The sequence below is a fragment of the Podarcis gaigeae genome (assembly GCF_964106915.1).
Source record: "Podarcis gaigeae genome assembly, chromosome: 8".
Taxonomy (NCBI): Eukaryota; Metazoa; Chordata; class Lepidosauria; order Squamata; family Lacertidae; genus Podarcis; species Podarcis gaigeae.
Window position 1 is genome coordinate 81,717,695 of NC_139684.1, and position 24,507 is coordinate 81,742,201.

The following is a 24,507-nucleotide window of genomic DNA, read 5'->3' on the forward strand; positions in this document are numbered from 1 at the left end:
TCCCAGGATTTGTGGGTGGGCAGAGAACGGCAAGGTTAAACGAGCTTAAAACCTGTTTTCAGTGAATAGAGGTTCTGGTTATGGGCTAATACCTGGGAATTGGAAAAGGGGACAATCATCATCATCATCACAGAGTCATAGAATTGAAGAGTTGGAAGGGACCCTATGGATCATCTAGCCCACCCCCTGTAAGGCCGCTGTTCCATATGGGGTTCGAACCTGCAACCTTGGTGTTATATCAGTACCACTCTGTATCCAATATTATTCTTACTTTAATTTCTTACTGGCCCTTCACCACATGGTCTCTGAGCAATTTTAAAACATTCAGAGGAGCCAGTGTCATATAGTGGTTAGAGTATTGGACTCAGACCTGGGAGGCCAGGGTTCAAATCCCCACTTGGCCATGTAAATTGGGTGGCCTTGGGCCAGCCATAGCCTCTCAGCTTAGCCTACCACGCAGGCTTGTTGTGAGGATGAAATGGGGTGCAATAAAGCTTTGGGGCACCATGAATGCCACTTCGATCTCCTTAGGGCAGGCATGGCCAAACTTGGCCCTCCAGCTGTTTTGGGACTACAACTCCCATCATCCCTAGCTAACAGGACCAGTGGCCAGGGATGATGGGAACTGTAGTCCCAAAACAGCTAGAGGGCCAAGTTTGGCCATGCCTGCCTTAGGGGAAAGGTCGGCTATTGATGCAAAAGGCCAGCAGATGGTAGATAAATAGCTAAGAAAATCGGGTCGAAACAATGCTGTAGGGTGGGCCCTAAAATATATACAGTGGTAACTCAGGTTAAATACTTAATTTGTTCCAGAGATCCGTTGTTAACCTGAAACTGTTCTTAACCTGAAGCACCACTTTAGCAAATGGGGTCTCCTGCTGCCGCCGCACGATTTCTGTTCTCATCCTGAAGCACTATTTCTGGGTTAGCGGAGTCTGTAACCTGAAGTGTATGAAACCTGAAGCGTATGTAACCTGAGGTACCACTGTACATCTCAGGTGTCAGGTACAGTTACGGACGTGATTCGTGCAGGATGCATGTTCGCAACCCACAGCGGCGCATCTGCGGATTGCAATTCGTGTTTCTGCGTATGTGCAAAGCGCGATTTTAGCGCTTCTGCGCATGCGCGACCACCTAACCCTGGAAGTAACCCGTTCTGGTACTTCCAGGTTTCGGTGCATCCGTAACCTGAAAAAACACAACCTGAAGCGTCTGTAACCCGAGGTATGACTGTACATACCGTATTTTTTGCCCTATAGGACGCACATTTTCCCCTCCAAAAATGAAGGGGAAATGTGTGTGCGTCCTATGGGGCAAATGCAGGCTTTCGCTGAAGCCTGGAGAGCAAGAGGGGTCGGTGCGCACCGACCCCTCTCGCTCTCCAGGCTTCAGGAAGCTCTGCGCAACCCTCAGGAGACCGGCTCCGAGGGTTGCGCAGAGCTGCCTGCAGTCCCGGGCTCAGCGCAGCTCTGAGTGGCCATCGGGAGCGGGGCGCGAAGTCCCGCCCGGCTCCCGGTGGCTGCGCAGAGCTGCCTGCAGTCCCGGGCTCAGCACACTTCTCCCCATCGCCAGCCCCACAAGCTCGGGGAACAGCGGGGAGGCGGAGCGCGCCTTCCCGCTGTTCCCCGACCTGGTTCTTCCAGCCCCACACCTGGGGGGGAAATAAAAATTTTTTTCTTTATTTCCCCCCAAAAAAACTAGGTGCGTCCTATGGGCCGGTGCGTCCTATGGGGCGCAAAATATGGTACTTATTAAAGAGGCACTTATTCAGTGTGCGGCAGAAACTGCACAACGAAGGTAGACTCCCATTGGCTAGACTCCCATCGCTGTTTCTATCCAAGACCCATCCCTATGTCTCATTTTCCTTCTGCACGATGCTATTCAGGTGCTCCAACACAATCTCTTTCTCTCCTCCAGCCGTGTTCTTCCAAGAGAGCCCTTCGAACCTGACATCTTCCTTGGGCAAGGACATCAAGCTTTCGTGCTCCGCCCTTTCTCTTGGCGAGCCGCCTGAGATCACTTGGCTGCGGGATGGAGCCGCCCTGGACTTGGCTGACAGTAACCAGATGCAGTTTCCCTTGGATGATGAAGAATGGATGACCACCAGCGAATTGAGGTGAGCACCTTGCATCCCAGAGTAGGCGGGCTGGCAGGCTCAGCGTTGGGAAGATCTAGCGGTGTTAGCGGACAGCAAGCTCAGCACGAGTCATCATCATCATCATCATCATCATTTTTAATTTGTATACAGTGGTGCCTCGCAAGACGAAAATAATCCGTTCCACGAGTCTCTTCGTCTAGCGGTTTTTTCGTCTTGCGAAGCAACCCTATTAGCGGCTTAGCGGATTAGCGCTATTTGCGGTTTAGCGGCTTAGCGGCTATTAAAGGCTTAGCGGCTTAGCGGCTAAAAGGCTATTAGCTTAGCGGCTTAGAAAAAGGGGGGGAAAGCGAAAAAAATCGCAAGACTCGCAAGACGTTTTCGTCTTGCGAAGCAAGCCATAGGGAAATTCGTCTTGCGAAGCGCATCGAAAAACGGAAAACCCTTTCGTCTAGCGGGTTTTTCGTCTTGCGAGGCATTCGTCTTGCGGGGCACCACTGTACAGTCTTTCTATCTTACAATACTCAAGGCAGTTTACAAGCTGAAGAAACAAAAAATGTACATCTTATAACAATCTAAAGCAATACAATAATGTAATAATAAAACATAACTTTAAAATAGGCAACCTACATCAAAAAAGTAACATTCAGCAATCATTATAATAGTATAAAATGATAATACCAACATATAAAAGTTAAACAGAAATCCACTCAACAGTTACAATACAGTGGTACCTCTGGTTAAGAACTTAATTCATTCTGGAGGTCTGTTCTCAACCTGAAACTGTTCTTAACCTGAAGCACCACTCTAGCTAATGGGGCCTCCCGCTGCCGCTGCACGATTTCTGTTCTCATCCTGTAGCAAAGTTCTTAACCTGGGGTAATATTTCCGGGTTAGCGGAGTCTGTAACCTGAAGCGTATGTAACCTGAAGCGTATGTAACCCGAGGTACCACTGTAAATAATATCCAAACTATAATCAATAAAACAACGGCAAGCCACAGTACATAAAACAATACAATACACATTGAGAAGCTGTTGACACATTGAGTCAATAGTGTGATGCAGCAGCAGCAAAACAAAGAAGCCAGTGCTGTTCTAGGCTGCATCAACAGAAGTCTAGCGATCAAGGGAAGTCATAGTCCCACTCTGTTCTGCCTTGGTCAGGCCATGCCTGGAGTCCTGTGTCCAGTTCTGGGCACCAGAACTTAAGAAGGATGTTGACAAGCTGGAAGGTGGGCAGAGGAGGGTGACCAAGATGGCCAAGGGTCTGGAAACCAAGCCTTATGAGGAACAGTCAAGGGAGTTGGGTGTGTTTAGCCTGGAGAAGAGGAGACCGAGAGGAGATATGAGATCTTCAAATGTCTAAACTAAGGGGCTGTCATGCGGAAGATGGAACTACAGTGGTACCTCTGGATGCAAATGGGATCTGTTCCAGAGCCCCGTTCGCACCCAGAAGCGATTTGTTGCTTCTGCGCATGCGCGCGACGTCATTTTGACCGTCTGCGCATGCTCAAGCGACGAAACCCGGAAGTAACGCGCTCCGTTACTTCTGGATCGCCGCAGCGCGCAAGCCGAAAATACTTATCCCAAAGTTACTTCAACCCGAGGTATGACTGTAGCTTGTTTGCTCCTGCTCTGGAGTGTAGGACTCGAACCAATGGATTCAAGTTACAGTGGTACCTCGGGTTAAGTACTTAATTCGTTCTGGAGGTCAGTAGTTAACCTGAAACTGTTCTTAACCTGAAGCACCACTTTAGCTAATGGGGCCTCCTGCTGCCGCCACGCCGCCAGAGCACAATTTCTGTTCTCACCCTGAAGCAAAGTTCTTAACCTGAAGCACTATTTCTGGGTTAGTGGAGTGTGTAACCTGAAGCGAATGTAACCTGAAATGTATGTAACCCGAGGTACCACTGTACAAGCCGACTAAACATCAGGAAAAGCTTTCTGACCATAAGAGTGGTTTGGCAGTGGGACGGACTCTCTCAGGAGGTTTTTAAGCAGAGGTTGAATGGCCACCTGTCACGGATGCCAGGCATAATTGCATGAACTTCCACCCTGTCCCCTCTCCCTCGCCTTTTCTCTGAAATGTCCCAAAACCTGCAACCTTTCCCCACGTTGAAGTTGCCTTGACCGTTTGGCTAGCCTCTTTCTTTTTTCTTTTTAAATAATATTTATTAAAGTTTTGAAAGTTACAGAAAGAAAAAAGAAAAAGAATTAAACATAACAAAATCATACAATACAACCCAAAAACAAAAATATTACATATACATAACAAAAATAAAACAAAAACAGTTAAAAAAAAGAAAAAAGAAACACAACCTATACTTTCAATGTTATTAACTTTCTTTTGCTTGTTTCAGCGACCTCCTCACACCTCCCTTTTTTGTATTCCACTTCGATTATTTGTTTCAGCAAATCCTTTCCATCTTCCTCAAACTTCTGTCCTATCATTTAACTTAACAAATTCTAACATTATTTTTTCCTTTGATCCAATTACAATCTATTATACTTAATTCTTTATAACATTTCTGCTAAAACCATGTAACTTCATTCCAACATCTTTCTAACATTCCTTAATTTTACAATATTCCTGTAAATAATCTTTAAATTTCTTCCAATCTTCTTCCACCGACTCTTCTCCCTGGTCTCGGATTCTGCCAGTCATTTCCGCCAATTCCATGTAGTCCATCACCTTCATCTGCCATTCTTCCCGGGTGGGTAGATCTTGTATCTTCCAGTACTTTGCAATAAGTATTCTTGCTGCTGTTGTGGCATACATAAAGAAAGTTCTATCCTTCTTTGGCACCAATTGGCCGACCAATTGGCTAGCCCCTTTCTGACTGTATTCCGATATCCTTTTTGACACAAGGCAACCAAAACTGCACTCTACAGCCAAACAGCCAGTTGCACAACAGGAGGAAACCGTGCCCGGGGGAGCGGGGGAAAGTTGAAGCGGTATGGGTGTTGCCTGTTTTACTTAAACCACCATCCCTGCTTTCCTCCACGTGAACAGCCGAGCCATCTTCCTTGTGGAGAGCTGGGGAGCTGGCTGGCTTCCTCCGAGGGTGTGTGTGTGTGTGAGAGAGACACATTGGGAAATATTTCCAGTTGCTCAACCCCAAAGCAGCATAACTTGGTGAGGAGGAGAGGGGCTGGAAGCTTTCCTCTCCTGGCCTCGCACAACGCTTTTCTCCTCTGCTTCTTTCATTGCCCTTTCCGCTGGCAGGCCAGGCAAAGTAGGAACTGAATGGGGATGAAAGGCGTAGGGGCGGCTTCCAGGACCGTGGCCCAAACTGGATGTCTGAAGTCCTGGATTATCCAAGAGGCAGGCTAAGGGCTTATCCACCCTCCTGCTGCTTCTCTGCTCTGCCCCTCTGTCCCCCCCCCCCCCAATAGCCCAGGGGAAAGGGCTCTTTAGCCCACAATTCCGGTTTTCTCTGGAATGACATTTGCTCCAGTTTAGCACTAAAGAGTGGGTTTTCCCTGGGAAAGCAGTGCGACCAGGGGGAAACAGCTTGCACCCGTGTCTTCTAAGCACATGAAGGATAGCTCAGTCAGTAGAGCATGAGACTGACCTTGGAGTCAGTCACCATCTCTTAGCCCATGGGTAGGCAAACTAAGGCCCGGGGGGCTGGATGCGGCCCAGTCACCTTCTAAATCCGGCCCATGGATGGTCCAGGAATCAGCGTGTTTTTACATGAGTAGAATGTTTCCTTTTATTTAAAATGCATCTCTGGGCTATTTGTGGGGCCTGCCTGGTGTTTTTACATGAGTAGAATGTGTGCTTTTATTTAAAATGCATCTCTGGGTTATTTGTGGGGCATAGGAATATATAGTCCGGCCCCCCACAAGGTCTGAGGGACAGTGGACCAACCCCCTGCTGAAAAGGTTTGCTGACCCCTGTCTTAGCCTAACCTACTTCACAGGGTTGTTGTGAGGGTGAAATGGGGGGGGGGGAGAGAAACACCTGCACCACCTCAAGATCCTTGGAAGATATATCAATGTAATAAATAGTCATAATAATAATGGTTACCTTTCTGGTGGTCCACTCCCCAACCCCACGCTCCATCTCACAAAATGGTAATGATAATCAATTACTGGATTATACTGAATAAAGTCCCTATTTTTTTCCTGGGGGAAGCAGGCCTGTTGTGCAACAGCGCCAAATTCGCTGTTATTGTGCAAATTGAATTTGCCCATACGCGATTGAATTCCACCCGCAAAATAGCAACAGTCTGGAATCTCCAACAGTTCCCACGCTTTTTATATTTTTTTTTACTCTGCCTTTGTTTCGTTAGCTGCGTGGGCTCTTTAAACTTGTTTCTTTCCTTTCCTTCAAAGCTTATACATTCATCTCGAGTTTGATAAACAGCAAAAGACACAATGCTCAGCTGGAACAAACAGAAGGGTTTAAAGAACTCTGTAGAATAAACACACACACACACAACTAGCACAAGAGTAAGATGCTTTGTTTTGTCTGCTGCTGCTGCTGCTCGTGATGTCCAGGAGGAAACTGGCAGCTGGTCTTCTGGATTCAGGAGTCTGAGGATGGAAGGGGGAAGAATCATGACCCATAAACAAACAGAGAGGTTGTCGGCCTTTCTGCAGTGACACAAACAACCCAAAACACAAACAACCCCTAGTAAAGGTAAAGGTACCCCTGCCCGTACGGGCCAGTCTTGACAGACTCTGGGGTTGTGCGCCCATCTCACTGAAGAGGCCAGGGGCCAGCGCTGTCCGGAGACACTTCCGGGTCACGTGGCCAGCGTGACAAAGCTGCATCTGGCGAGCCAGAGCCGCACACGGAAACGCCGTTTACCTTCCCGCTGGTAAGCGGTCCCTATTTATCTACTTGCACCCGGAGGTGCTTTCGAACTGCTAGGTTGGCAGGCGCTGGGACCTAGCAGCGGGAGCGCACCCCGCCGCAGGGATTCGAACCGCCGACCTTTCGATCGGCAAGTCCTAGGCGCTGAGGCTTTAACCCACAGCGCCACCTGCGTCCCCAAACAACCCCTAACCAGCGATAAACCATAACCCGGAGGGGTAGGGGCCCCAATATTTAAAATCAGAAATATTGGGCCCCTGTACAATTTGCCACAGCATACCCTCCAACATTTCTCCAATGGAAATAGGGATGTCCTAAGGGAAAGCAGGGCATTCTGAAATCAAATCAGAAACCGGGGCGGCTTTTGTAAACCCTGGAAAATGGGGACATTTGAAGAGTCTGCCGTGGCATTCAAGTCGAGTTGAAAATGTTGGTTCTGTATGCCCCAATTCTCTTAACAAATATCTCAAACGTTGTCAGAGGTTTTCGGTGCATATGGGACCCAAGTTTATATCCATGGATTTTTTATTTTTTTTAAAGATATTTATTAAGATTTTTTATAGAAGAACAAACATACATAAGAAAAGAATACATCACATCAAAGAAAAAAAATAAAAAAGAGAACCAATAAAAACATAAATAAGGCAATAAATGATCAAAAGAAAAGAATCCGCTTTTTAACTTACTATCTTTGTAACCTTCTTTCCTGACTTCCTCACATCTCCCTTTTCTGTGTTCCCCTTTACACAATCAAATTCAGCAGTTCCTTGCCCTCTTTCAGATCTTATTTAATATTATACATTTCACCCTATTATGTCTTCGTTTTCCCTTTCCTTTTAATTCGATTTATCACATATTCTTTATAGCTTAATCCCTTAATCATTTGTTCAGCTTCGACATAATAATATTACTCTGGTCTTACCCATTTTTTCCCTTAAAACATTTTTGCATATTTCTTCTTACTATATCACTGATGCCATGTTATCTCCATATCCAACCATGGATATCCATGGATTTTAATGGTATTACTCATAGTGTGTTTTGTATCCTGATGTTTAATGGAAATGGGGGGGGGTTGGACACCCCCCCTGTGCTTAGCCTCCTGGAGTGAGGCAGGGGTGGGTCAGGGGTGAGTGGTCTAGATTAAGGTTACCAGATTTTTTCAAAGAATCCAGGGACACTTAAAAAAGAGAGAGAGAGAGAGAGAAGTTATTAAAGAAAAAGTTATTTAAAAAAATAATAATTAATATATTTCTCTTCTGTGGTCTCCTCTGTCGCGTGGCCTTCCTCTGGACCCTGGCCTGCTCTCTTGGAGAGCTAGCCGTCATGGAGTAGGCTCGGGTCAGGCCTGGGCTCGACCATGTGTCCTTGCCCTCCCGGTGCTCTCCTATCTCTCCTTTTCAGTGGTGTGGCAAGGTTGGAGCTCCCCTCTTTTTTCTTCTTCCTCTTTCTCTCTCTTCCTTCTCCTTCTCCTCTCCTCCTCTCTGTGCCAGCTCTGGGGTTTTCCTGGCCCCGGAGCGCCATTGGGCAGTCGGCTGGGTGGCCAGGCGCTCTCGCTCCTGGCTTAATTTGGGTCGCAGGGGTGTGTGTCAGTAGTTCCCCCAGTTGACACACTGGGCTCCCCCAGTTCCCCCTCGGTAGTGGCAGCGGCAGTCTCAGCCAGTATCAGCCAGCCTGATAGCGCAATTGGCTCTGGATGGCTTCAGGAGCTTCTCGCTGCCCGCCATTTTGCCTCGCCAGAAGTCCCCATATGATGTGTCTTGTGCTGCTGAACCAATCACGCAACATTTATTCCCTGCTAATAAATCTACAACACTTAAAATAAAAATCTGGGGACACTCCGGGGACAGATTTGTGAATCCGGGGACTGTCCCCGGGAAATGGGGACGTCTGGTAACCTTCGTCTAGATGAACTTTCAGACTGATCCTGAGGGGAAGGCCCATGGCTCAGTGGCAGAACATGTTTTGCATGCAGATGGTCCCGGGATCAATCCTGATGTCTCCAGGTTGGGTTGAAACCCTGGAGAGCCACTCCCAGTCCGTGCAGACAAGGCCAAGCCAAATGGACCAATGGTTTGACTCGGTTTAAGGCAACTTCCTGTGATCCTACCCAGCAGGGCTCTTCTCATGTTCTCATGAACAGGCCTGGAGCCTAGCCAGGTAGTATTCACCTGAGCAAGTGGTCCAGATCAGGAGCAGAGGTTGCTGGCATCTGACTGGAGCGAGCCTTTGGGGATGAGGTTGAACTGTGGGACCTGCTGTGGCTGTAGAGACCGATACGAGTGAGACATGTTTTGTTGCAGCTGGGGCAGATGAAGGCGTCCGACTGATGCACCACGGCGTTTCTTCTCTCTGAGCTCCTCCCGACGGTCATTCCTCCTCTGGTCACTACTATAGATACTCTTGTTTAGGGAGGGATCCCACAACCCTGCTCTCTCTCCTCAGATCAGGAGTGAATTGAAGGCACCGAGAAGCCAAATTAACTCCCTGTGTTGCTGTTCTCCTCTTCCCTGACAGCATCCCTTCTGTTCAGCTCTCGGACATGGGGAACTACCAGTGCGCAGCCTCGGTGAACGGATCTGAAGTCCTCTCTGATGAAGCCTACCTGAATCTGGAAGGTAAACGCCGTTTGTCTGAGTGTGATGTGCACACACCAGATCACACTGAGAGGATCTTCCACAAGTGTTCATCACAGGGTTGAAGAAGGAAGGTGGTGACAAAGAGGTGCTGGAGCCCAAATTGGCTTTGCAACCATCTTCTCTTTCTTTCAAAACTTTCCCAACGTGAAAGTTTTGAAGAACGCAAGCGCAACAAGTACTGTAAATATAAATGGAAGATGTTTTGTCTAGGGTGAGACCTTGGTTCCTTAGCCATACATGATGACCTTGTGCGAGTGTTTGGGTGAGTTGTTTGGGGTTTCTACTGCGGTTGGCGGAGCCCTAGATAAGACTGGGTTTGAGCGTCACAGCAGAAGCCTGCCAGTGTTGTAGTTTGTGGATTGTCGGGATCTGTGATTGCTGAGAGGGAGAGAGTCTGTGGCTGTGCCTGATTGTAGACTATGTCCCAAGCCGCCAATTAGTTTCTGGGCCCAATTCAAAGTGCTGGTGGCCTATAAAGCCTTAAATGGCTCAGGACCACAATGCCTCAATATACAACAACCCGGACAATGCACTCAGCATCTGAGGCCCTTCTTTGTGTGCCTCCTCCACAAGAGGTCCAGAGGAAAGCAACACAAGAACAGGGCCTTTTTCGGGGTGGCTCCCTGTCTGTAGATTGCTCTCCCCAGGGAGGCTCGCCTGGCGCTTTCGTTATATGCCTGTAGGCACCCGGCAAAGGCATTCCTTTTCAACCAGGCCTTTGGTTGATTAATATTCTACAGCCTTTTATATGTGTTTGTGGGAGAGGGGGTATTGTTTTGTTGTTTTGGTTTCAAGTATTTACTAGCATTTTTTTACCTTGTGTTTTTACCCTGTGAATCCTCTTCATATCTTTGGATGAAGGGCAGTATATAAAACTAATAAATCAAAATAAATAACACAGGTGTGTTAGCAGACATGCAATCTTGAGCGAATGATATTGAGTGAGCAGAATCCTGTTTAATAGATTTTGATGTTTTATGGATCTGTACCTGTATTGCTTTATAGACAGTATTTAATTTTGTTCAATTTCCTTTCTGACACACTTTGAAACATAAGTATATATATATATATATATGCAGGTTTTGGTGTCCTCGGGTGTCTTCCCGTGTAAAAGTTGGGGTGTCTAGGCGACGTTTCGACGAGGTCTCACTCGTCATCTTCAGGCTGGTGCTTTCGGCTTCTTGTTACTGGAACAGAGCGGGATCTCAATGTTTGAGTTCCTATAAATACTGTAGAGGGGGTGTGGTGTCTAGCCTCCAATGTTCTGGGCAGAGAGGAAGTTCCCAGGCTAGTGTGCCTTTTCTTCTTTTGTTCCTTAATTACTTGAGAGATACCTTGAGTGATTTCTTGAGTGATATCCTGAGTACCACTTAGGTGGGTCATTAGGTGTGGATTAGTTGCTAAAGTCTTTGTCTGGGTTTGGGTCTGGTGTGGTTGATTGGTGTTGGCGTTCTGTGTGCCTCTGGATCTGGTGTCAGTTTTTGTGGAGAGGGCTAATTTCCAGATGTCTGGCAAGCGGGATGTGTCGTCACGCTTGTTCATGTTGTGAGGGTGTTTCTCTATCTCCACACCAGACCCAAACCCAGACCCTCTCCACAGATGAATTACTGACACCATCCAGTAGCCAATCCATGGTGGCACCTCCGGATGCTGCACCCCCCTGCAATCCCTACACAGATCTGGCTGACACAAGCCACAAAACCACAGCTCGCCCCTATACACGAAGCCAAGCCAAAGCACAACTAAGTGCAATACAGCCATCTTCTCAGGAAAACTCTTCACAAAGTTCAAGAGGTCAAGACACAAAGACTTTAGCAACTAATCCACACCTAATGACCCACCTAAGTGGTACTCAGGATATCACTCAAGAAATCACTCAAGGTATCTCTCAAGTAATTAAGGAACAAAAGAAGAAAAGGCACACTAGCCTGGGAACTTCCTCTCTGCCCAGAACATTGGAGGCTAGACACCACACCCCCTCTACAGTATTTATAGGAACTCAAACATTGAGATCCCGCTCTGTTCCAGTAACAAGAAGCCGAAAGCACCAGCCTGAAGATGACGAGTGAGACCTCGTCGAAACGTCGCCTAGACACCCCAACTTTTACACGGGAAGACACCCGAGGACACCAAAACCTGCATTCCTGTACCCGTGAAAATCTACGAAAGCATATATATATATATATATATATATATAAAAAAAACCCATTTGAGATAATGGTAATAACTTGTACGTAAAATAACAAAAAATAAAAATTACAGCGCCACCAGGGACGAAAACCCGCTCTTCAAAGTTGAATTGGCATAAACAGCAACCTGGGGGAAACCCAAACTGACGTTTGTTTTGATTCCGCTTTGAAGAACATCGCATTCACGCATCACAAGGAAGCTTTCTGTGTCCATTTGCTGAGTCTATTCCTTCTTGCCCCCCCTTTTGTGTCCAGGTCTCCCCTTTTTCACCGAAGAGCCCCAGGATCTGGAGGTCACAGTCAACACCCCTTTCAACCTCAGCTGCAGGGCTCAAGGCCCCCCAGAACCAGTGCGGGTGATCTGGCTGCAAGACAGCGCCCCCCTCAACTCCTTGAACGACCCACAGGCCCGGACGCCTTCCACACTGGCGTTGAGAGGTGAGTCGCACAGCGGATCACGTCTGGTTCCTCTGCTCAGGAAACTACCTTTACAAAAAGAAGTCACGTGAATCACATCTGTCCCATACGTCCAAAGCAAAATAAACCGTGGGAACTGTAGTCTGTTGAGGATGCTGGGTGTGGTAGTTCCATGGGGCAAACTACAGTTCCCAGGACTTTACAGGAGAAGCCCTGTGCTGTCCGGGAGGTCAGCTGTCCGGGGAAATACACATTGGGTGTTTGGGACTGGTCCCCTCTCAATCTCCTCCTTGGGACCAGAGCTTTCAAAATCCATCTGTGGCTTTCTTCCGTCTCAATCCACGGCTTTCTTTTGTGGCTTTCATGCGGAGTTTAATCTTCTCCGTGCTGGGAGCCCTAATTCCCGACATCTGGGTTGCTCTGTATTTGAAGAAGCATACTCTGCACAGGCTCCATAGCTCTTTCCTTGCCTTTCTCTAGCTCTGGACCAAGGTGTTGAAAACAGTTTCAGGGCCTAGCTGATGAGGCTCCGATCGAGCTTTTGTTTGCTTCTCCTTTTTCTGCTTCTGGGTGGCTGAGCCAAAAATCCCCCGTCCTTTATTTTTCCTCTCCGTTCTGCTGGCTGCAAAGAGAGAGCCCTGGTTCTCCCCGCAAGCCAGTCCCTCTCTGGCGTTATTGAAGAGCAGGGGGCAGGAGGGAAGGGCAGTGAATGCAGGAGGGGGACCCCTATTCTCGCCCTCCATTCAGCCTTGCCTTCGTGAGCGTGCCCCTTTCCCCCTTTCCCCCCTTCCCTCACGTCCTTGTTCATTGTCTCGGGTGCCCCCCTCTCTCAAAGCCCCTCTTGTCCCCAGCCTCCAGCTTCTTTTGTTCCCTTTTCTATGCGAGTGGCTGGTTCCCGATGGCTCGGCTGGGGAGGGGGTTTTCTTCAGAGCGTGGGAACGGGCCCTGCAAGCCTTGCCAAATGCCAATTGGGCAGTGTGCGTGCGTGCATGTGCGAGCGTGTCTCCCTCTCTTGCCGCTCACGAAAACAACGCCGACCTGTTTCGAGGGTCCAGAGTGCTTCACCTTCGTTCTCTCGGTAACCCTTACAACACCCCTGTAAGGTAGGCCAAGGGGTAGGGTAGCCAGACGCATCTCAGCAGGTGTCGCTTGTGCGAGAAGCTATAGCACTTGGTGAAATGCCCACCTCTGCAAAGCTTATCCTGTTTTTAATACAGTGGTACCTCGGGTTACAGACGCTTCAGGTTACAGACGCTTCAGGTTACAGACTCCGCTAACCCAGAAATAGTACCTCGGGTTAAGAACTTTGCTTCAGGATGAGAACAGAAATCGTGCTCTGGCGGCACGGCAGCAGCGGGAGGCCCCATTAGCTAAAGTGGTCCTTCAGGTTCAGAACCGTTTCAGGTTAAGAACGGACCTCTAGAACGAATTAAGTACTTAACTTGAGGTACCACTGTAATAATATTAATAATTTTATTATTTGCATCCTGCCCATCTGACTGGGTTTGCCCCAGCCACTCTGGGCGGCTTTCAACGAGTATAAAAGCATAATAAACATAAAACATTAAAAACTTCCCTATACAAGGCTGCCTTCAGATGTCTTCTCTAAGTCGTATAGTTATTTATCTCCGTGACATCTGATGGGAGGGCGTTCCACAGGGCGGGCGCCACTACCAAAAAGGCCCTCTGCATGGTTTCCTGTAGCTTCACAACTTGCAGTGGAAATGGGTGGGCCATGTGGAGATCGGGTAAGCATTTCGGGAGAGGGGATGTTTGGAAGGTCCCCTTGTTCTTTGGCACCACAGATGACGGGCAGTACTGCAAGCCACTCAGAGCCGTGGAAGGTGAACCAAGAAAGGACCACAGCTCATCCCTTTGACATCTTTGTCGGTCGATTTAGCATAATATTGTGAATACCGGACTCCTCCTGGATACCTATTTATTAAGCATTTGTTCTGATTTGCATGGGACATGGGTGGCGCTATGGGTTAAACCACAGAGCCTAGGACTTGCCGATCAGAAGGTTGGCGGTTTGAATCCCCGCAACAGGGTGAGCTCCCGTTGCTCGGTCCCTGCTCCTGCCAACCTAGCAGTTCGAAAGCACATCAAAGTGCAAGTAGATAAATAGGTACCACTCCGGCGGGAAGGTAAATGGCGTTTCCGTGTGCTGCTCTGGTTCACCAGAAGTGGCTTAGTCCTGCTGGCCACATGACCCGAAAGCCGTACACTTGGCTCCCTTGGCCAAGAAAGCGAGATGAGTGCCACAACCCCAGAGTCGGTCACGACAGGACCTAATGGTCAGGGGTCCCTTTACCTGATTTGCTTGCAGAAATCTTATGTGAAGATTATACCACATCCTGTCTTTATCAATCATTCATTCTTAAGAAAATATGGCAATAAACATTTGTCCCCTGTTTGCTCTGGTTTGCTTGTTGGGCGTTTATACAGTTTCCTGTTTCTCATTTGTTCACCCCACACTTCTCGCCTCAGGAAGTCTCAGGAAGTGGATTTGTTGTGCTGAGGTGACAAGAGTGTTTTAACCCTGGCGGGCCTAAATTTCCCAGCATGCATTTGAATCCCTCCTGAAAAATGCTGACGGGAGCCTCTGCTGAGAGTCTTTCCTATCCTCTCTGGGCCACTTGGAGCTCCTGACCTGCCCTGCTGGCCGATGGCCTACTCAGCTTGCCCCAGCACAGTTTGGGGGGGCTTCCCAGAATCCTCGCCACTGGGCTTTTCTGCCAAAGGCCACCGGCTGATTAGCTGAATCCAGCCACAGCTATTTTCCTTTACTTCCCTTTTTTTTGCTGATTTGGCAGTTGCGTGGGGTTGCGAGCCTCAAACCAGACGCCTGGGTAAGAGGAAGTGGGTGTGAAGGGCTTCTTTGGCCAAAGGGCATCTCTTGCTGCTCCTCGAATAGAAACCAAAATCTTGGCAGCAAGAGTCTCCTTCGGCTGTAGCCCTAAGCACAGGGGATGCTGGAGGCAACCCCCCCTTGAGCCCGGTGGGACTTCCATGCGTAGGACGGAGATTTCCGCCAGAATCTGTTCTTGCCTGGGAGTGTAGTCTGTGCCATGCTGCTTCTTCAGACGCAGGGTGGGTTGGAGGCAAAGGAGTGGTGCAAATGGCAAGATGTCCTTGCCATAGTATTGCAAGGAAGAGCTTGGGGAAAATACTTGCAAGACAACCGAGTAAGAGAGGAAGGGTTTGGGAACCTGAGGCTGGTGCAATAGACTCTCCTGCGGGGGCCTCTGACGGTAGTTTCAGAGAGAAGGGCACACTCTTTGAATGCAGAAGGGCCTAGGTGGAAAGCAGCCCTCTTTAGGGAAGCTTTTAATGTTTGATGCATTACTGTACAGTGGTACCTCGGGTTAAGTACTTAATTCGTTCTGGAGGTCCGTACTTAAGCTGAAACTGTTCTTAACCTGAAGCACCACTTTAGCTAATGGGGTCTCCTGCTGCTGCCGTGCTTCCGGAGCATGATTTCTGTTCTCATCCTGAAGCAAAGTTCTTAACTTGAAGCACTATTTCTGGGTTAGCGGAGTCTGTAACTTAAAGTGTATGTAACCTGAGGTATCACTGTATTTTAATATTTGGTTGGAAGCCGCCCAGAGTGGCTGGGGAAGCCCAGACAGATGGGTGGGATATTAATAATAATAATAATAATAATAATAATAATAATAATAATAATAATAATAATAAATGCCTGGCTTCTGTAACACCCAAGCTGTAACTCACTGCCCTGAAAATCCACCCACCGTCGTCCTGCTTCTGCCTGCAGGCTTTTCCCTCTTTTTCGCATTAGCTTGGGCCTGACTCTTGAAAGGATGTCAGCCAAACACCTCCTATAACAAAAGGGAAGAAAGGGGGGTCTGTGTTCCCTTTGGGGTTCAAATAACAAAACAAAACCCTGATCTGCAGCTCGTGTTTCTTTTTTCATCCCGGTTTTTAAAATGGTGTTGCTCCACGATCCATATCTATCCTGTGGCTGTCCTGTCATAGAATCAGAGACTTGTACAGTTGGAAGGGACCCCGAGGGTCATCTAGTCCAACCCCCTGCAATGCAGGAATCTCAGCTAAAGCATCCATGACAGACGGCCGTCAAAACTCCGCTTAGAAACCACCAAGGAAGGAGAGTCCCTGACCTCCTGAGGGAGAGCCGTTTCACTGTCAAACGTCTCTTGCTGCCAGAAAGTTCTTCCTGATGTTTAGTCGGAATCTCCTTCCTTTTAACTTGAAGCCATGAGTTCGAATCCTACCCCCTAGAGCTTGAAATGCTTCATTTTGATGTCTCTCCCTCCCCCTCTTACTGAGGCACCACCAGCTTCAATCCATATTTAGAAAAGGAGCGGCCGAGCGGTCGTTTTAAGGAGGTTGTGTGGACAAGGCCCAAGCCCGCAGCAGGCGAAGCGTTTCCCCTGAAACATCTGGAGGGTATTAGTGGCCGTGCAAAACATCTGGGGAGGGGAAGGTGACAGATTAGCAGCAGCTATGCACACATTTCTTTTGCCCTGTTGTGGTTACCTGGGGTCAAAATTGTTCTGCTGGGTTTTGAAAAGAGAACAAGAGGAGGGGGTTTGCCCCTCTGGCCTGTTTGACCAGAGGCAACAGTGGCACGAAAAAAACCCCGTTTCCGCTCCCTGTGGGAAGATAGATGCATTGTGTCTCTCCAAGCACTTTCAGTTCTCTTAAAAACAGTTGCCCTCCGATGTTCACACACTGTCCTTTGTCGTGCTCTTCCCTTCCTCCTCTCCCCTCAGAGCTGAGGTAAAAACCAGCCATTCCAGTGTCTTGAATAGTGTTCCTCTACCCTGCACGTGTTTTGCCTCGCCCCACATACCTGCCGTGCCTCTTATTTCTCTTATTGCTCATTTGGCCTAGCCATGGCACACAGTGAGTCAGGGAAGGGGAATTCTGGGCAGGAGGTGACATGCATCTGAGTCACAAGCCAGGATCCGGATGCCGCTGCAGGAAGCCGGCCAGAGGAGCATTAGGACGAGGGGCGGTGAATGGGCAGATGTGGGGCCCAGGCAGTGACTGAAAGATAGCTGGAAAAGGATGAAGGCTTTGATACCTCTGATTTAGACCACTGGTATTCAAGAGCCTGGCAAATGGCCCTTTCTGAAGAGATTTCTCATGGACGAAAAATATCCAGTGGGCCTAGTGACCGATTTTTTTGCAATGGTGCGATTTCCTTTTGTTTACTGGTGAGGAAGCATGTGGCCGGATTGGTCCCTGTCAGCTTACAGCACCGTTTGGGTCATGTCGGAAACACAACCACTTCCATCTGTAATTAATTTTTTTAGTGGGACAAATGGGAAAACAAAAGCGTAGGGAGATACCGTTTTATTTATTTGGCGAGCCCACGCACTTGTACCTGTCTTTCTTTTTGAGCTTACTTATTTTGATGAGGAAATATTCCAGCTCTTTTCTTCCCCCGCTTGTGATAACGCTGCGTAGATTATTTCTTTCTTCCCGGAAGTCCTGTCCTCACCAAAGGGACATGCGTCCACCAGACTGTGCATCCGTCCCATATCTGGGTGGTTGGATGACCTTTCATGTGGCAATGAGGGATGTTCTTGGAGAGGAGGTTTGCCATAAGTTGATGCGTGCAAAAGAGAGGGGAGTGATGCAAAAGGTTGAGAAATGTGCGGGCAAAGGGAGTGTGACCCGGGGAATGGAGGAAGTTGGATGAGGCAGGGGTGGTTATGCATGTCAGAGGTGAGTGCCTGTCCGTGCAACGAAAGATGCATTTGCGGACAGCCCAGGGTAGAGGAGCATTTAAGCAGATGCTGCTTTTATCTCTTCGGCGTGGAACGAAAGTGATGTTAAAGGCACAAGGCCAGGGTTATTTCTGACCATGTGGTAGGCCCACCTGAACACAGAGCGTCGAAAATGTGCTCTTTGGTTGTGCAGAATGGCTTGCTTGAGGGTTCTTGGCACTTGGTGGGCCACTGGAATTTGGGTCATACCCTGCCAGGACGGACAGACAGGCGGACGTTATTGCCATTTGAAATGTGGGCAGTTGAGAGGGAGGAAAAGAGACTCGGTGCAGACCTCTCTGGGAAGTGAAATGGTGTGAGAATCATCAAATTTTAGAGTCAGAAGGGATTCCAAGGGTCATCTAACCCAACCCCTGCAATGCAGGAATCTTAACTAAGCAGAGATACAGAATCTGTGGCCCTCCAGATGCAACCACGACTGCTCCAATCATCCCTAACCATTGGTCATGCTGGCTGGGAATGATGGGAGTTGGAGTCCATCAGAATCTGCAAGCTGCCACGTTGGCTACCTCTGTGCATTCTTCCCTAAGCATATGGGGAAATACTAGTGAACCACACAGTTCCCTGCTACAGGCTGTTCCCCCTTGTTGCCGTTGGTGATAAATTGCATTCTTGATAGGCAGGGGATCGTCTTCCTCTGATTCCAGAGAGGAAGGGAGGGTTTCTGAAATGTAGGAAGGCCGCACATTATCACATTTGTTCAAGAAATGTTGGTCAGAAATAGAAGCGGCCTGCATAATCTCAGGGTTAAATAATTAGTTGTTCACCAGCTTCTCACGAGAGTTTTGGTTTTCTGGTGTGGCTTTTGCTGTTTGGACAGAGGAAAGGGGGAAACAGTCCATTAAAAGCTGCAGATTCGCTCTGTTACTTGCTGAAGGAGAATGTGGATTCAATCTGTGGGAATCCCATGACAAATCTAGTGATTAGCTGTAGGAAAAAGAAATACAGTGCAACCGAAACACATCTTTTATGTAGGTAAAGTAAAGGTAAAGGTAAGGTAAAGAACCCCTGGACGGTTAAGTCTAGTCAAAGGCAACTATGGGGTTGTGGTGCGCATCTCGCTTTCAGGCTGAGAGAGCCGGTGTTTGTCCACAGACAGCTTTCTTGGTCATGTGACGGAAACCAGAGCATATTTTATGCAAACCAGTCTGGCTGGCCTAGCGAAGAGCAAATGTGTTAAACGACAAAAGGTGCTGATGATGAAGAAGAGTTTGGATTTGATATCCTGCTTTATCACTCCCCTTCAGGAGTCTCAAAGCGGCTAACATTCTCCTTTCCCTTCCTCCCCCACAACAAACACTCTGTGAGGTGAGTGGGGCTGAGAGACTTCAGAGAAGTGTGACTGGCCCAAGGTCACCCAGCAGCTGCATGTGGAGGAGCGGAGACGCGAACCCGGTTCAACAGATTACGAGTCTACCGCTCTTAACCACTACACCACACTGGCACTCTGATGGGCAATCCGAGAGGAATCCTTGGGCCTGGGAAGATGGTTGTTGCCAAGGTGATGGGGTATGTATTTGAAGTGACAGGAGAAGAGAGATTTTGAGCAAGGTGTTCTGAAAAGAATAAGAAGGAAGACTGGGGCCCATCTTGGGCAGGTTGGCTGCAGGCTGGCTAGGAGAGATGCCTTGGACTGCATGGCTGCACTCCTGTGAGGGACAAGCCCCTCTTGTAAGGACCATCCTGTAAGATTTGGACTCCCTCCATGCAGACTGAATGTCATGGCCTGGGAATCCGATTCAGAGGCTGAACCGAAGGAATCCCAGCTGCACAGGAGTCCCTGCCTCCAGGGCTGGCTGAACTGGCGCAGGGCCTTGATTCTGAAGCACCTGCACCTGTGCCGGATCCTCAGGAGCAGGCACCAGGTGAATCCACTCTGGCTCCGGAGGTGGTTGAGGACACAGTGCCTACAGGTGCGCCTCTCCCAGCCCTGTCAGGGGAAGGTGAGTCTCCCCCTGGGTCCAGTAACCCTCCAGCCTCTCCTGAGCTGCAGAGGCTCGGGGCAGAGAGGCGGAAGAAACTGGATTCTCCCAGGAGGAGTGCTCGCCTTAAGGCCAGGAGAGACGGGTCTCCTGGGGGCCAGGACTGCCCCTGGCCTCAGAGAAGATAAAGGCCAGTCAGCCTGGTCCCAGGTTGCGGGAGCAACGTCGTTGAAGAGCTGTTTCGGCCAGCACCCAGTCCTGTTCCTCCAGAGTTCCTGTCCTTGCCTGGCTCCTCACTTTGGACCCTGCTTCGCCCATGGAGGACTGTCTGCCGACCCTCGACTCAGGTCCTGGACCTAGCCCCACGGTAACCTCCCCCCGGGACCAGCACACTGAAGGTGTGAATAAACCATATTTTCTCAAAGCTACGACAGTCTCCGCCATGTTTCAATTTCCCAAAGGAACACAGGCTGTGGGTGAATGCCTGGATCCCCCGGGCTCTTGCCACCGCTCAGCAGAGACAGGAGGAGGCGGAACCCAGTTTTTGTAACAGTACATATCCAAACATATTGGGCAGTTGCGCTAATGTTGTCTGGGGAGTAGCCTAAGCCTGTCTTTCCTGCTGGCTTCCCTGCTCGGCGTGCAATTTGTCAATAGTCTCTCCAGAAAGATGTCTGTGGTCTCTCTGCAGAAGGAAGCTACTGCAATAAAAGGATGCCCAAGAACTATAAAAGTGGAGGTGACAAGGCAAGAGGGAGGCACATGGCATGTGCAAGAACAAAAGCGCATAATGCACTTCTCCAAAAGGGTGCGGTCCTCTTGTTTCAACGCTGCCACATCAATCCTATGGGTCCACCTGCAAAGGACTATGAGAGAGAGAAAAAGAAGAAACATCTCTTTCCACCTACGTTTGTAATTACAGTATGCATGCAGTTTCATGTCCTTGTCTGGCATGCAAGGAGGACCTCGGAGGCAGGTGGGCTGTGGGCAGGCCGGGAAGAGACTGGCTGGAAACCAGAAAATCTGAAAGATCAGAGGAAGTAATTGCCACAACGGCTAGATCTGTTGTCCCATGCACAGGGATGGTATCCCTCTGTATAGCAGGTGCTGGGGACAGACAATAAAGAGCCCCATCACGTACCTACATGCTTTTCTTGAAAGGTTCCTAGGCTATGGATTCATTAGTGGCTTAAAACACCACAAGGTTATCTCGGCGCCAAGTAAAAGGTAAAGGGACCCCTGACCATTAGGTCCAGTCGTGACCGACTCTGGGGTTACGACGCTCATCTCGCTTTATTGGCCGAGGGAGCTGGCGTACAGCTTCCGGGTCATGTGGCCAGCATGACTAAGCCGCTTCTGGCGAACCAAAGCAGCGCATGGAAATGCCGTTTACCTTTCCGCCGGAGCGGTACCTATTTATCTACTTGCACTTTGACGTGCTTTCGAACTGCTAGGTTGGCAGGAGCTGGGACCGAGCAACAAGAGCTCACCCCGTCGCGGGGATTCGAACCACCAACCTTCTGATCGGCAAGTCCTAGGCTCTGTGATTTAGCTCACAGCGCCACCCGCGTCCCTCGGCCCCTCGGTTCAAATCCTTGCTCAGCCATGGGATGCCTGATTATCGTCTTCCAAAGCAGCTACTCTATTCAGAACTTTAAAATGGTAAGCGTAATGTGGTCAACAAAAGAGCTTTAAAGACTCTCTCAAGGCAAAACTAAAAAAATATATCCGCTTCCGGGTTGGCGCCATCGCCGAATGGCGGACTCCCTCCGAGCTCCGGAGGGAGCCTGCTCGGCAGGGGCTGGGTCCTACCGCACCGGCGATGCGGGGACCCTTAAAAACCACGGCCACGGAGGCCGTGGACATGGAGACTCGGCTGGCACCGCTAGCGCCCTCCCGACTCGTGAAGGAGCCTTTTTAAAGGCTACGGATCGGGTGCCGGGGAGAAGCGTGGTGCTTTGAGTCCTTTGCTATCCCTGCCGAGCGAAGCCGCATGCCATCCGGCGGAGAGCGCTGACTTCTTCCATTGAGAATTCGGACTTTCAACAATAACCCGTGAGTAATTTGGAAACCGGGTTTAAAAGGAGAAAAAAAAAAAAAAAGAAAATTTTTTTTTTTTTTTGGATTTGATACGAGCGGGGGGGGATCCAAAAAGGAAGTCAGTCCCCCTCCCTACTGTAAACCTTCCAAAACAAGGACTGGGAAACCAAGGTCCAAAAAGAATTGTATTGCTGATAAAAACTAAGAATTCCACGATGGGAAATTACAAGAACTGTGCTGGAGGAAGAATTGAGGGAGAAGGAAAACGTAACCCCCCCCCCCTGGGAGCCGGGGTGATTGAGGAGAGAGCCTGGCGAAAAGCGAAGGAGATTTTGACAGCTGTCAAAGTAGCTGTCAAAGTCGGAAATTCAAAGAGGACTTTAATACGAGGACTTTGCTGGTTAAATTTTGTTACAATTAATTACAACCCGTTAAAACTTGGATACAAAATGGCGAAAACATGGATAACAATTGGACTTTTGGACTAGAGAAAACAAAGTTACAATAATCCCCCTAGAGGAGTTTCGGGACATTACAAAGAAGGTCGTAAGTGGAAAAATACCATCGGAATTTTATAGGACTGGTTATCTTCTGGGAAAGCTGCAAAACGGAAACAATATTGTGTCTACAGGGTGTTCAGCTAAAGGAGACAATAGAATTTTCTATTGAAGAAAGGAAGGGACTGAACGCAAGTTTTTGTTCCTGAATAACAATAACCCCTGCAGACTTACTAAATTTCTGAACTAGAACGTTTTAGCAGCGGAACAAGAGGAAACTGGACTACAACTTGGAAAGAACAATAGGGGGAGCGTTATTAAAGATTTGATGCTAAATGGTTTAAAAATAATTCTAAAAATAATTATAAAAAGAAAAAGCTAGCAAGGAGTTGGGGGAAAAATGTGATTTATGGACTTTAAAAATTCCAGGCAGACAACATGGATTGGTGGTCAGGGGGAAACTAAACCGGGGACGGGGGGGGGGGGAGAAATAGAATCCAAAGGCTTGTCAACTATTTTCTGAATTGGTTTTCTTTTACTTACTATACTCTCTATTTTTTATTTTCTTATATTTCTATTGTGTGGGGTGTTTTTATTACTAAAAAAAAAAAGGGAAATTGTGGAATGGAAAGGGGGTGGGCCCTGGGGAAAGAACTTTTGTTTTGTTAGTAAGGGTATTGATGGGGATTGTACAAAATTAAATTTAAATTCGACTAATGGTTTAAACAAATTAAGTTTTAATTAGAACTGAGAGCTTGTGGAGCCAACAATATGATAGGGGAATATGGTAGGGGTGGGGGAAAGAGGGAGTCCCGGAAAGTGGGTGTATGAAAATAAGGCTTTGAATGTACTTTAATCTTTTCTTTCTGTATTTCTGAAAATCTTAATAAATATTATTTTAAAAAAAAAAAAAACTAAAAAAATATATGGTATAAACACCGACAATAGGGAAACACTGACCTGCGAGCGCTCCAATTGGAGCACAGCCTTCACCAAAGGCGTCATAGATTTTGAAATATATTTTTAACTTTTAAAAAATTGTCTAGTAGCACTTTAGAGACCAACTAAGTTTGTTCTTGGTACAGTGGTACCGCGGGTTACATACGCTTCAGGTTACAGACTCTGCTAACCCAGAAATAGTACCTCAGGTTAAGAGCTTTGCTTCAGGATTTGAACAGAAATCGCATGGCGGCGGCGCAGCGGGAGGCCCCATTAGCTAAAGTGGTCTTCAGGTTAAGAACAGTTTCAGATTAAGAACGGACCTCTGGAACGAATTAAGTACGTAACCAGAGGTACCACTGTATAAGCTTTTGTGTGCATGCACACTTCTTTAGATAGATTTTGAAGACGCTCGAACTCAGGACGAAAGGGAGAAACGTGTGAAGAGGAAGGCATGCTTGGCAAACCCTGTGATCAGTTCCAGTTGGGACCTACGGTATGTCCCAACTGGAAGGGTGTGTGGATCCAGAATTGGCCTCCACAGTCACATGGACTCACTGTTAAAACCATGTTCATGGAAGACAATCTTACTTGGCCATGAAGGATCGCCAAAGAAGAAGAAGAAGAAGAGAGAGCCATGAAACTCACTTTGGGTGTCCTTGGGCCAGTCACCGCCTCTCAGCCTCGCAGGGTTGTTGTAGCGATGAAAGAAGGAGAGCAGGGAGACAACCACGTTCACTGTGGTTCAGCTCCTTGGAGGAGGAAAAAGTAGGATATAAATGCAATAAATAAAGCAATAACCAACTGCAGAGGGCACCAAGCTGGAGGGAAGGATGTCCTCACCAGACCCTTCTCACGGCAGCGAAGAGACCGAAATAGTTAAATCATTTAGTTAAATCGTCTTGAAGAGAAACTGCTGGGTGGAAATAAAACAAGGCCAAATGCTAGAAAGGGAGTGAGTGAGCTATGTTGCAGATAAGAAAGCGTTTGGAGACATCCGGAGATGGAGGATGCAACAAATCTTGCTGTAGGAGTTTCAGAGACAATTGCAGATTAAGCACTTAGGCGGGAGACCATGGAAGAGAGAATTTTGGGGGGGTGAAGTCGAACTGTTGGAAGGCTGTAGCACCTGTAGCAGATGAAGGCATCCGGTTGTGTTGCTG

At 48.2% G+C, this 24,507-nt stretch overlaps 1 protein-coding gene across 2 annotated transcripts in view; it reads left to right on the forward strand.

Annotated features, from left to right (window-relative positions):
• Nucleotides 1-24,507, forward strand: part of AXL (AXL receptor tyrosine kinase) — a 77,762-nt gene that overhangs the window by 13,418 nt on the left and 39,837 nt on the right. For both annotated transcript variants that reach the window (XM_083753725.1, XM_083753726.1), the window contains exons 2-4: nt 1,918-2,116; nt 9,439-9,539; nt 12,005-12,187. In XM_083753725.1, coding sequence (XP_083609851.1) covers nt 1,918-2,116; nt 9,439-9,539; nt 12,005-12,187 — 483 coding nt within the window. The remainder of the gene's footprint in view (nt 1-1,917; nt 2,117-9,438; nt 9,540-12,004; nt 12,188-24,507) is intronic.